The sequence below is a fragment of the Pinus tabuliformis genome, chromosome 2_1 (genome assembly GCF_031772625.1).
Source record: "Pinus tabuliformis cultivar Carrire ecotype Pingquan chromosome 2_1, CPIR1, whole genome shotgun sequence".
NCBI lineage: Eukaryota > Viridiplantae > Streptophyta > Pinopsida > Pinales > Pinaceae > Pinus > Pinus tabuliformis.
In genome coordinates, this window is record NC_142299.1 from 903,986,955 (window position 1) to 903,999,186 (window position 12,232).

General features: G+C 39.6%; 1 protein-coding gene across 1 annotated transcript; it reads left to right on the forward strand.

Annotated features, from left to right (window-relative positions):
- Window positions 1–10,867: 10,867 nt before the first annotated feature.
- LOC149203570 (uncharacterized) lies at window positions 10,868–11,759 on the forward strand. Its single transcript, XM_089400207.1, has 3 exons — window positions 10,868–11,140; window positions 11,260–11,319; window positions 11,419–11,759. The coding sequence occupies exons 1-3, from the start codon at window positions 10,870–10,872 to the stop codon at window positions 11,496–11,498; spliced, it is 411 nt and encodes a 136-aa protein (XP_089256333.1). The 5' UTR covers window positions 10,868–10,869; the 3' UTR covers window positions 11,499–11,759.
- Window positions 11,760–12,232: the final 473 nt, after the last annotated feature.

The window sequence follows — 12,232 nt, forward strand, 5'->3', positions numbered from 1 at the left end:
TCAGCAAGATACCTTCTTTGGAGCAATTGGACTTGTCAAAAAATAATTTGAGTGGACTTATTCCTGAAGTTCTCTCTAAGTTATCAATGTTGGCTTCTTTTAATGTTTCATATAACCACCTTTGTGGCCCAATTCCGACAGGGACACAATTTTCCACTTTCAATGTAACATCTTTTGACAAGAATGAATGCTTATGTGGGCTTCCTCTACCAACATGTAAGCAAAATGATAAGCCAAAGAGAACAATCGTTGGAGGCAATAGCAATAATAGTAATGCTAAAAGGGGATTGTTGAGCTATGCCAATGAAAAAGTGTCCTTGTTAGCATTGTCATTGGGATTAGGGATCGGATTTGGTGGAGTCGTTGCTATGTTCATCATTTGGGACAAAGCAAGATGTTGGGTAATGGGCATGTCCTCCAACACACCAAAGCCATTTTATGGAGTTTACCGATTCCCAAAATAGGTCACAAGGCTTTGTCCATATAACTCAATGTAATATTGTATGTCTTATTACTATTGTATGAGTTCTTTTTTCCCAAAATTTGAAATACATGTTTTTTTGGAGTTTACAGATTCCTAAAATAAATCACAAGAGCCTGTCAAATGCCTCAATATATTAGTGTATTTCTTATCACTCATCTTACTGATGTCCATCACGATGCAGAATGAGCAGCGCTTTGAATCAACATCTGGTAATGTTTACCATCAGCAATGTTATAGCTAATGACAGTGCACATATCAAGAAGCTTCACAATGTCTTTCAAGGCGTCATTAACCCACTTGGAGTTGCCCATAACTCAAAAAAACGTCTGAGTATCCATCTATCATAACACTTTGCAGCGAATATTCATATCAAACAATACAATCCAAGTAACGAATATTCATATCAAAAAACTGTCAATCAATGTAACGAGATCGACAAATCTATAAATAATGATTTTGTTTCTATTAAAATGTTACCAAATATATTTGTGATAAATAAGCATGGCTTTGATCCGTTGAATATTTATGGAAAATTCATTTCTGAAGAAGGGATTGATGTTGTCAAAGATGCATTGAAAAACGTGGCAGTTGGTGTCTCGTCTAGTCTGGTTTTGGGTGAGAATTGGGTGTTGTTATTGTCACGAGGAAGGGGAGCAATGTAGGATGCTCCAAAACATTCCCTTAGCAAGCCGATATTCTTGATTTGAGAATGATGAAGCTCGGTTAAAATAATAAGTTCTTTGAATTCTCAAAAAAGTTTGCAGAAGATATACCATTTCTGAAATTAAAAAAAAATCAGTGTATTTTTATTTGTTCATTTAAAAAAGTTCCTTATGTCCACGATAAATCAAGGCCAATTTTAAAGTTTTTTGATACGAAATTATGTCATTTGCAGAAGAATAACTCTGGGTCAGAAAGACTAAATAATTTTGAAAATGTAGATGTGTTTATAAGGGACACTTAGCACAACATCCGAAATGGCAGTTCATGACCACTATTCATCTGTAGTGAGGATGGATAGATGCAACTTTTCTGTTCATTGCAGTGGTGAAATATTAATTTTATTTTAATTAATATTCACTAATTTATTATTTGGTGAAATATATGTTTTATTTTAATTAATATATAATAAACTTGATATGGATTACAGAAGCCTCAATTCAATAATATATAGTAATTGGTTACATGGTGTGAAATATCGCCAAATATTTGTTTATTTGAATTAAAATTCACTATTTTTCTGTGATTTTGTTTTTCAATATGATCTTTTCCAAATCTTTTATTCCTTCCATACACCTTTGCAACTTTAGAATCTATTAATAGTTTTATAAATACGAAACATCCTGAAACACATATATAAATTTTTTATAAATATTAAAAATTCTAAAAACTTAAAAACATTTTATATTTTTTATAATATTTATTTTTTTATTATTATTTAAATAACAATGAAGTTCATTCCATGGCAACTTATAAAACCTTTATTCATGACATTTCTCTATATCATATTTCATAATAACAACACCAAAATATAAATGGAAAATTTTAAGTTATCAAATATTAATTTCATTTTTTATTTATTGACTTTTTTTTTTTTTAAATTTATTATTTTTAATCAATCATAAAATTTGTTCTAAATAATTATAAATATTAATAAAATATATTTAAATATAAATATAAATAGAGAGTTTATATAATAAAAAATTTAAATATAAATATGGTTCAAAAAGTATATACATTATTATAAATTAGAAATTAGATACTATTTAAGAATGATTTTTATAAATATATAATTAAAAATGATGAATTTGGGTGGAGAATTAAAGGTTGGAATTAACACTTTACATTTTGAAATGCATATTTTGACTTTTACCCTATTAAATGGGTCGGCAATAATATATGAAATTGTGCATTTTGAAATACATGTTTTATTCCCCACCTTAATGATATATAATCAAATCTGGTGAGAATTAGGATGTATGGTGATATTGTGCATTGGAAACCATTCATATTAAAATGCATAGATCCATTACCTCATCCACCATAATACATAATTACGATGAACATAGGGTGGGGATGAAACGTTGTGTTTTAAAATGCATAGTTTTTGTCACGATCTCATAAACTTAAAAATGCAAAATAAAAAAATTTTGTAAGGTGGTCAATTCATCACTTTCCTTCACCCTAACTAAGTAGGTTGACCATTAACTTACCCTCTGCTAGGTCTCTTCCACATTTACCTATATGTATAAACATAATCACACTGGCCCACCCCAGCTAATACGCCTGCACTCTGTGAATACATATGTCAATAATATATATATATAACACCCTGACATAACTTAGGCCTTTAAACATGGTTTTATGCCTTCAAATATTTGAGAATGGAACTTTATTGCATTGGAGTACTGACTGTCATGACCGGCTTGACGTGGACGTGGTGAGCCAGGTGGTGAGCGAGTGGTAACCCAGCTCACCTTCTTCAGTGGCCAGATGGCTCCAATTCACGTGATGGCATGTGACTTGCGGTGGGCTGACCCACACTGGGTTTCGCGCCATGACCTCCCGCCTAAATCTACGATGGAGATCTATCAACCTCATCGAACGGCTCCGGTTAATCTAGGGTTTGGCATTCAATATTTATTCACCGGGTTCGTCGGACTGGGTTCATTTGCAACCCACCGCAGCAGCCGAGCTCTCACGCCACTTCTACAGACTTCTCTGCAACTACTCCGGTGCCTATCTCACAGCTTAGGTAAGGATGGCTCTATTGAATCTATGATCATGTTACAGTTAACTTTCAGGCATGTTTTGCTCTCTGAGTAGTCTATATTCTGACTGTGGCCGAATGCCCCTCATGAGGGTTATGTACAGGCCATCCACAGCTTCTCCTACCGCGTGCAGAAGGATTTGGGCGTTTAGTGAAATTTACAGGTATGCCGATACTGGCTCCTCATTGGTTAATAGCTTATTGATATACTGTATGCAATGACTTCTAGCTGAGACATAGTTTATGGTTTGCTTACCTGTCTCAGGTCCGATTAATTTGTCTCAAACCCTGGTTACGCTTATACAGGCGACCTCTCCATGCCGGCCTGTCTCACGTGAGCCCTTAGGGTTTAGATAGGTATTACTTGTGGCTTTCACGCCATTTACTATATTTCTGTATATTTGATTTGGACTTGGTCCTCAGGCTTTAAGAAGTCACCGAATGTATATTTTAGAACAGTTCTCATGAAGTTTAACGTATCTGTGAACAACTTTGTTTAGTTTCCTTTATTCCGTGGTTTACCACTGACTTCTATGCCGGACTTCTCACAGCTATGACAATGTTATACAGTTTCTTAATGGATATTTGCTTCCGGTTTTCAGATTATGACAATAGTTCCAAATGGTTATATTACTCTCACATAGTCTGTTCATATGGTTGATTCACGTACTGGGTGTTCTTTTATATGTTTATATTTCTGTCTATTTAATAGATCCGTGGATTTAAAGAGTTTACTTCAGTGCATATTCATACAGTAGTAATATTGGGGTTTCTACATGTATTCAGTTCATACAGACGGTACGCATCTCATGTAAATATATATGTAAGGCGGCACTGAGATAATCCTGCGCTCGGGTGATGAGCGTAGCGTTTACCTCTTCCGCGACAGTCGTTTACAATGACCTTAATGCCAGTATTACTGTATGTTTAATTTTTGCAGCTCATAAATTTGATATTGTTGACTTATCTTGTAATGAGGGATTTGTTACCGGTTTTGTTAAGCGTAGCTACTACCGGGTCCTTCATTTAGAAATAGAATTTCTACTCGGGTCTGCTAATACATCTTGTTTATTATAACCCTTATTCGGTCTGTCGGCATGATTTCACTTGTTATAACCCTCTTCCGAGTCTGTTAATATGACTAATTTTGTTATAAACCCTCTCTCGGGTCTGTCAATATGATTTAGCTTGCTTTGTGTTCTTTTACTGTACACTGCTATTTTAAGATTCTGCTCCGTAATAAGGTTTCACTACACAGCATTACGTTTGTATAATGGTTCATGTTTATACAACAGGGTGTTTATGCCATGCCGCCTGGCATATATTTATATGTATACAGCATGTTGTTTTCGGCCATTGAAATATATGTTTGCAGCATTTCGTTTCGGCCTTTTTATATATATAATCACAGCATTTCGTTTCGGCCTTCTTATATATATTTGCAGCACTATTTAATAGTTTCCCTACACAGTCACGCTCACTTTCATTATCTTTGGTTTATGTAACGTCACTATTTACATGCGAGCACTAATTCTGTGCTAACTAACTGTATTATCTAACTTGGGTTCTCACCAAGCATTTCTAGACCTTTCCTTGGTTCTGTTTACTTCTGTTCTCTAATTTACCTCACTGACATTGATACAGTTCCATACCTTTTCATTCACTCTAAGAACTAACTCTGTTCTGAGCGTATGATGACGACTGCACAACTCTAAGTTATTAATACAGTGTCCATAGGTGACCATAGTCTCACATTAACATGCATAAATATTTCAAGAACTGTATTCATTCATTCAGATTGACATACTACAGTAACTAAAGACAGTAAGACAAGTTCTGTGTCCTGTCTGTCTCCTTCTGTACCTGCTCTTTATTTACTAACTAGATCAGAGATTGCATACCTGGTTATTCCCGCTATGATGTCCTTATTTGCAGAAGTCACCTGCAATGGTTTGCTCTTATCCTCCCAACCTTGAGATCCACTTCGTTGGATTCTCCCCCCGAGCCGTCTTGCAGGCCTGCAGCCCTCAACAAGACTCTTGCACCTCTGTGCTAGGTTATCTGGTCATTACCAGACTTAACCTCTTTTCTTACTCTGCTCTCTCATGGAATTTCTCCCTCTGCTTGTTCCTCAACAACCCAGAGACTTTTCCTTCCCAGGACTTTTCCTTGGGTGAGAAGCAGTTGCATCAGTTTCATAACTGATTCACTAAAAATAGAAATCCTCCTTCAGGAGGCTGCCAGCATTTCCAAGAACATATCCATGTAAAAATAATTCAATAATTAACTTTCTTTATTAATAATGTTATTCAAAACCATGAGTAACCACTCAACACTTTTACCACAGTAATTATCCAGATTTACAAGTTACCGGGGTCATTACATCTCCCCCCCCTAAGATTGGACATCGTCCCGATGTCTACTCTCATTAAATAAATGTGGGTAAGTTTTTCTAATGAGTTCCTCGTCTTCCCATGTAGCCTCCTCAGGCCCATAGTGCTGCCACAACACTCTAACTTGGGTAATAACCCGTTTCCGCAGCCGCACTTCTCTCCGGTCGAGAATGCTCTGTGGTTCGACCAGGACCTCGCCTTCCGGTTCGACCTGCAAACCACCAATACCTTAAATTAGTTTTTTACAAAATATAGCTGCTTAATAACACAACCGGATTAATTCTTACCCGCACATCTTGCCATCGAATAACATGTTTAGAGTCATATACATATTTCTTTAGGACAGACACGTGGAACACATTGTGAATCCTGATGTGACTTGGCATGGCAAGCTGGTAGGCCACTGGCCCCACTCTAGCCAAGATCTGAAAAGGTCCAAAGTATCGTGGAGCCAGCTTGGCGCACCCACTCCACTGCAGAGTGCTCCTCCTAGTTTGGATCCTCACAAACACATGATCACCAATCTTATATTCTGTGAATCTTCTTTTTCTGTCCGCAAAACTTTTCTGCCGGTCTTGGGCAGCTTTTAGATTAGCACGCACTCTTTTCACCAAGTCTTCCATTTCTTTAAGCATTTCTGGTCCCAAACTCAACTTGTCCTCAGGTCCACCCCAACTTGAGGGTGTGCGACATTTTCGTCCATATAGGACTTCAAAGGGACTTAGCTGAGTCGAAGTGTGATACCCATTATTATACGCAAATTCGACCAGATGTAAATACTCTTCCCATTGTCCTGGTTTCAACATTACATACGCCCGCAACATGTCTTCCAACACCTGATTAACTCGCTCAGTTTGGCCATCGGTCTGTGGGTGATAGGCCGTGCTAAAATTCAACTGAGTCCCCAGTTCAGCGAACAATGTTCTCCAAAAAATGGAAGTAAACTTCACATCGCGGTCTGATATAATTACCTTTGGCAATCCATGCAATCGAAAGATATTTTGCATAAAAAGGTGAGCGATTTGCACCGCCTTGTAAGTGGACTGCACAGGAACAAAGTGCGCTGCTTTACTCAATTTATCAACCACTACCATGATAGAGTCGTTACCTTTCTTTGTTCGGGGCAACCCAGTTATGAAATCCATGGAAATGGTTTCCCATTTCCACTCCGGAATAGGCAAAGGCTGTAGCAGTCCAGCGGGATGCTGATGTTCTGCCTTTATTTGCTGGCATTCCAAACACCGTGCCAAGTACTCAACCACTTGTTTCTTCATTCCTGGCCAATAGTATTCCTTCTTAAGCGCATTGATCATCTTCTGGTACCCCGGATGACCAGTGTAGTGGCTGATGTGAAACTCATCCAAAATCAGCCTCCTAAGGTCATTTGAATCAGGTACAAATATTTTCTTATTAAAACACAACATTCCAGCACTGTTTAGTGTGTATCCTTGCTGTAATCTTTCCTTAACAGATTGCTGTACTTGCTGTTTTAAGTGCTGGTATTCAGAATCAAGACTAGCTGCTGTTTTTATTTGCTCAATTAGTGAATTCTGCCATTTGCTGACGGAAAGTTCACATAAACAGTGAACCTTCCGACTTAATGCATCCGCCACTCGGTTTTCCTTGCCCTTTAAATGCTTTATGTCGAAATCATACCCACTTAGGAAATCTGCCCAACGTCCTTGTCTTGCATTCAAGGTAGGTTGGCTGAAATAGTGTGTCAAACTGTGATGATCTGTTAACAGCAGAAATTTCCTCCCTAGGAGGTAGTGCCGCCACATTTTCAGCGCATGAATGACAGCTGTTAATTCCAGATCGTAAGCAGAGTATCTCTGCTCATGCTCCTTTAGCTTCCTTGATTCATATGCTATTACCTTTCCTTCCTGCATTAATACTCCTCCCACACCCTCCTTGCTTGCATCGGTGCATACCACATAATCCTTATTAGGATCAGCTATACTCAAAACAGGTGCAGTGGTAAGTAAGTGCTTCAGACGGTCAAAACTCTGTTGACATTCTGATGTCCACTTAAATACTTTCCCCTTTTTCTGTAGGGAGGTAATAGGATAGGCTATCCTAGAGAAACCTTCCACAAACCTCCGGTAATAGCTAGCTAATCCCATAAAGGATCTGATATCAGCAACATCCTTGGGTATGGGCCATTCCATAATGGTTTTTATCTTTTCCGGGTCTACAACAATTCCTTCTTTAGTAATCACGTGTCCCAAGTACTGAATCTCCTCCTTGAAGAAATCGCATTTGCTGAACTTAGCGTATAGCTGATGTTCTCGAAGGGTCTGCAACACCAACCTAAGGTGCTCTTCGTGTTCCTGCTGGGAGCGAGAGTATATCAGAATATCGTCAATAAATATCAGCACAAATTTGTCTAAAAACCGATGAAACATGCTGTTCATCATACACATGAAGGTGGCAGGTGCATTGGTCAAACCAAAAGGTAGCACTACAAATTCGTAGTGCCCATAGCGTGTCCGGAAGGCAGTTTTGGCAATGTCCTCATCTTTAATTCTGATCTGATGATAACCAGATCGCAGGTCAATCTTGGAAAACACTTTTGCCCCTTTCACTTGATCAAAGAGTTCATCTATCCTGGGTAAGGGATACTTGTTTTTGACCGTGAGCTTATTCAGCTGTCGATAATCTATGCACATGCGAAGGGTCCCATCCTTCTTCTTCACAAATAATACTGGAGCTCCCCAGGGTGATACACTGGGACGTATATACTGTTTATCCAACAGCTCTTGAAGCTGCATTTTCAACTCTGTTAACTCTGGTACGCTCATTCGGTAGGGTGCCCGCGATACTGGTGCTGCTCCCGGTATTAGCTCTATAGTGAAGTCTATGTCCCTCTTTGGAGGCAGTCCCGGTACCTCTTCAGGAAAAACATCTGTAAATTCCTGTACCACTGGAATATTGCCTAATGCGGACATCTTATCTTTCTGGTTCGCATAACCAACTTGTATGGCATAGATCTGACATTTCTTTCTCATACATTTAGCTAACTGAGTCGCAGTGATAGGTCGAATCTGGACAGGATGTCTAATTCCCTGCATTTCCTGCTGCTGCCCCAAATCATCCTTGTAGTATATGGTCTTGGTTTTGCAATTCACCAATGACCAGTGCTTTTCCAGCCAATCCATACCAATAAGAATGTCATAAGAACCTAATGGTAGTACATTCAGGTCTGCTGTTACGGGTTGTCCAGCTATACTGAAAGAACAGTTATTAACTTTAGCTAAAACCCGTCTTTTGGCCCCCGTAGCTAACTGGACCAACCATGGGTTTTTGAACTTTTCCGGTGATAGCTTACAATGTTCCACTACTTTTGGACTAACATAACTTAAAGTAGCTCCTGGATCAATAAGTACAGCTACAGACAGGTTTGAAATCTTACCTTCGAATTCCACCATGGAGGGTTGATATTCCGCTTGCCGGTCCTCTAGGGCTGCATTAATTCTTGGTACGCTGCGCGCCACATCCCCAACAGTTGAGGCTTCATGGATTTGAGATATTTGATCAGCTCCTTTACGCTGTGGACAATTCTTAACGTAATGCGGTCCTCCACACCCCCAGCACTGAACTGGAGGTCTGGTTCCCTCAATCTCTGATCTGGCAGGTGGTTCGCTGATCCTACTCTCGCTTGGCTTAGTCCGGAAGGTACCTTTATTGGTGTTTCTGTTAAACTGCCCCTTTCCAGCACTTTTACCGCCATTTCCACGGCTGCCTTTGTTATTTCCAGCAACTCTGTTGCCTTTTCTTTCAGTCCGTCTTTTGTTTGAAACGTCTCCTTTTTGTTTGTTCTGCTGGTAACAAATTCTAGCCTTACGAATTGCCTCATCCATGGTTCGGGGATTGTCAAACTCAATCCGTTCCCTTATATAAGCCGGTAGGCTGCTCACGAACCTCTGAACCTTAGCCTTCTCCTCCTTGATGTATGGCACATAGCGAAGCAGGGAAGTGAAGCGATTTATGAATTCATCCATGGACTGTTGTCCCAGTCGCAAGTCATGGAATTCCCGTGCCTTCTCATCGTAGAAGCGCTCAGTTAAATACCTCTCCTTAAAGTATTTCTGAAATTTTTCCCAGGTTATGCTTTGCTCACTTACTCCCTTCACAATTTTAATTTCTTCCCACCACAAGGTAGCTTTGCCTTGTAGCTGGAAAATGGCCAGCCGCGCCTTCAGATTTTGGTCATATTCGTATAGTTGAAAATACTTATTAATATTAATTAACCAAGCCTCCGCTGCTTCTTCCTGTTCTCCATCGAACAGTGGAGGTTTGATTTTCCGGAATTCTCCCTGTAATTCCATTTTCTGCCTCTTTGAGGTTTGCTGTTCTTGTACATTATCAGAATGATCTTCCTGTTCATCTGAACCCTCAGGTGCATAATCACGTTCTTCAGTTCCCCTTTGCTGTTCTGCACTGGGGTTGGCTAAGGGTGGATTTTGTTTATCTGACAGGCTTTTCAATATCCTTTCTTGCTCCATGGTCAATCGCGCATTATCCTCTCGCAGACGGGCCATCTCACTTTTCAACTCTTGCACAGTTTGCAGTATTGCCAGATTGGTGCTGCGTGTCTCAGCACCAAGCTGTACCCACAGCTCAGCATTTTCTTGAGGGATGCCACCAGCTCCCGGCATTTCCTCCATCTTGCTTATTAACTGTTAGCAGCTGGCTGTCTCTGTATGAATCTCCTAATTGGTACACAAGAAAATCAGTTAGATGTATTGTCTTTTCTCATATATACATTAGGTAATCTTTGCTGTTCCAGAGGCCACAGTTTTGAAACCTCGGCTCTGATACCACATTGTCACGATCTCATAAACTTAATCTCATAAACTTAAAAATGCAAAATAAAATTTTTTTGTAAGGTGGTCAATTCATCACTTTCCTTCACCCTAACTAAGTAGGTTGACCATTAACTTACCCTCCGCCAGGTCTCTTCCACATTTACCTATATGTATAAACACAATCACACTGGCCCACCCCAACTAATATGCCTGCACTCTGTGAATACATATGTCAATAATATATATATATATATATAACACCCTGACATAACTTAGGCCTTTAAACATGGTTTTATGCCTTCGAATATTTGAGAATGGAACTTTAATGCATTGGAGTACTGACTGTCATGACCGGCTTGACGTGGACGTGGTGAGCCAGGTGGTGAGCAAGCGGTAACCCAGCTCACCTTCTTCATGGCCAGATGGCTTTCAACCCACGTGATGGCATGTGACTTGCAATGGGCTGTCCCACACTGGGATTCGCGCCATAACCTCCCGCCTAAACCTACGATGGAGATCTATCAACCTCATCGGACGGCTCTGGTTAATCTAGGGTTTGACAGCCAATATTTATTCAGCGGGATTGTCGGATTTGGTTCATTTGCAACCCACCGTAGCTGCCGAGCTCTCGCACCACTGCTACAGACCTCTCTGCAACTATTCCGATGCCTATCTCACAGCTTAGGTAAGGATGGCTCTATTGAATCTATGATCATGTTACAGTTAACTTTCAGGCATGTTTTGCTCTCTGAGTAGTCTATATTCTGACTGTGGCCGAATGCCTCTCATGGGGGTTTTGTGCAGGCCTTCCACCGCTTCTCCTACCGCGTGCAGAAGGAACTAGGCGTTTAGCGAAGTTTACAGGTATGCCGATACTGGCTCCTCATTGGTTTTGCTTATCGATACACAGTATGTCATGACTTCTAGCTGAGACATAGTTTATGGTTCGTTTATCTGTCTCAGGTCCGATTTATTTATCTCAGTCCTGGTTACGCTTATACAGGCGGCCTCTCCATGCCGGCCTGTCCCGCGTGAACCCTTAGGGTTTAGTTAGGTGTTACTTGTGGCTTTCACGCCAATTACTGTATCTCTGTATATTTGATTCGGCTTGGCCCTCAGGCTTTAAGAAAACACCGAATGTATATTTTAGAACAGTTCTCATGAAGTTTAACGTATCTGTGAACGACTTTGTTTAGTTTCCTTTATTCCGTGGTTTACCACTGACTTCTATGCCGGACTTCTCACAGCTATGACAATGTTATACAGTTTCCCTTAATGGATATTTGCTTCCGGTTTTCAGATTATGACAATAGTTCCAAATGGTTATATTACTCTCACATAGTCTGTTCATATGGTCGATTCACGTACTGGGTGTTCTTTTATATGTTTATATTTCTGTCTATTTAATAGATCCGTGGATTTAAAGAGTTTACTTCAGTGCATATTCATACAGTAGTAATATTGGGGTTTCTACATGTATTCAGTTCATACAGACGGTACCCATCTCATGTAAATATATATGTAAGGCGGCACTGAGATAATCCTGCGCTCGGGTGATGAGCGTAGCGTTTACCTCTTCCGCGACAGTCGTTTACAATGACCTTAATGCCAGTATTACTGTATGTTTAATTTTTGCAGCTCATAAATTTGATATTGTTGACTTATCTTGTAATGAGGGATTTGTTACCGGTTTTGTTAAGCGTATCTACTACCGGGTCCTTCATTTAGAAATAGAATTTCTACTCGGGTCTGCTAATACATCTTGTTTATTATAACC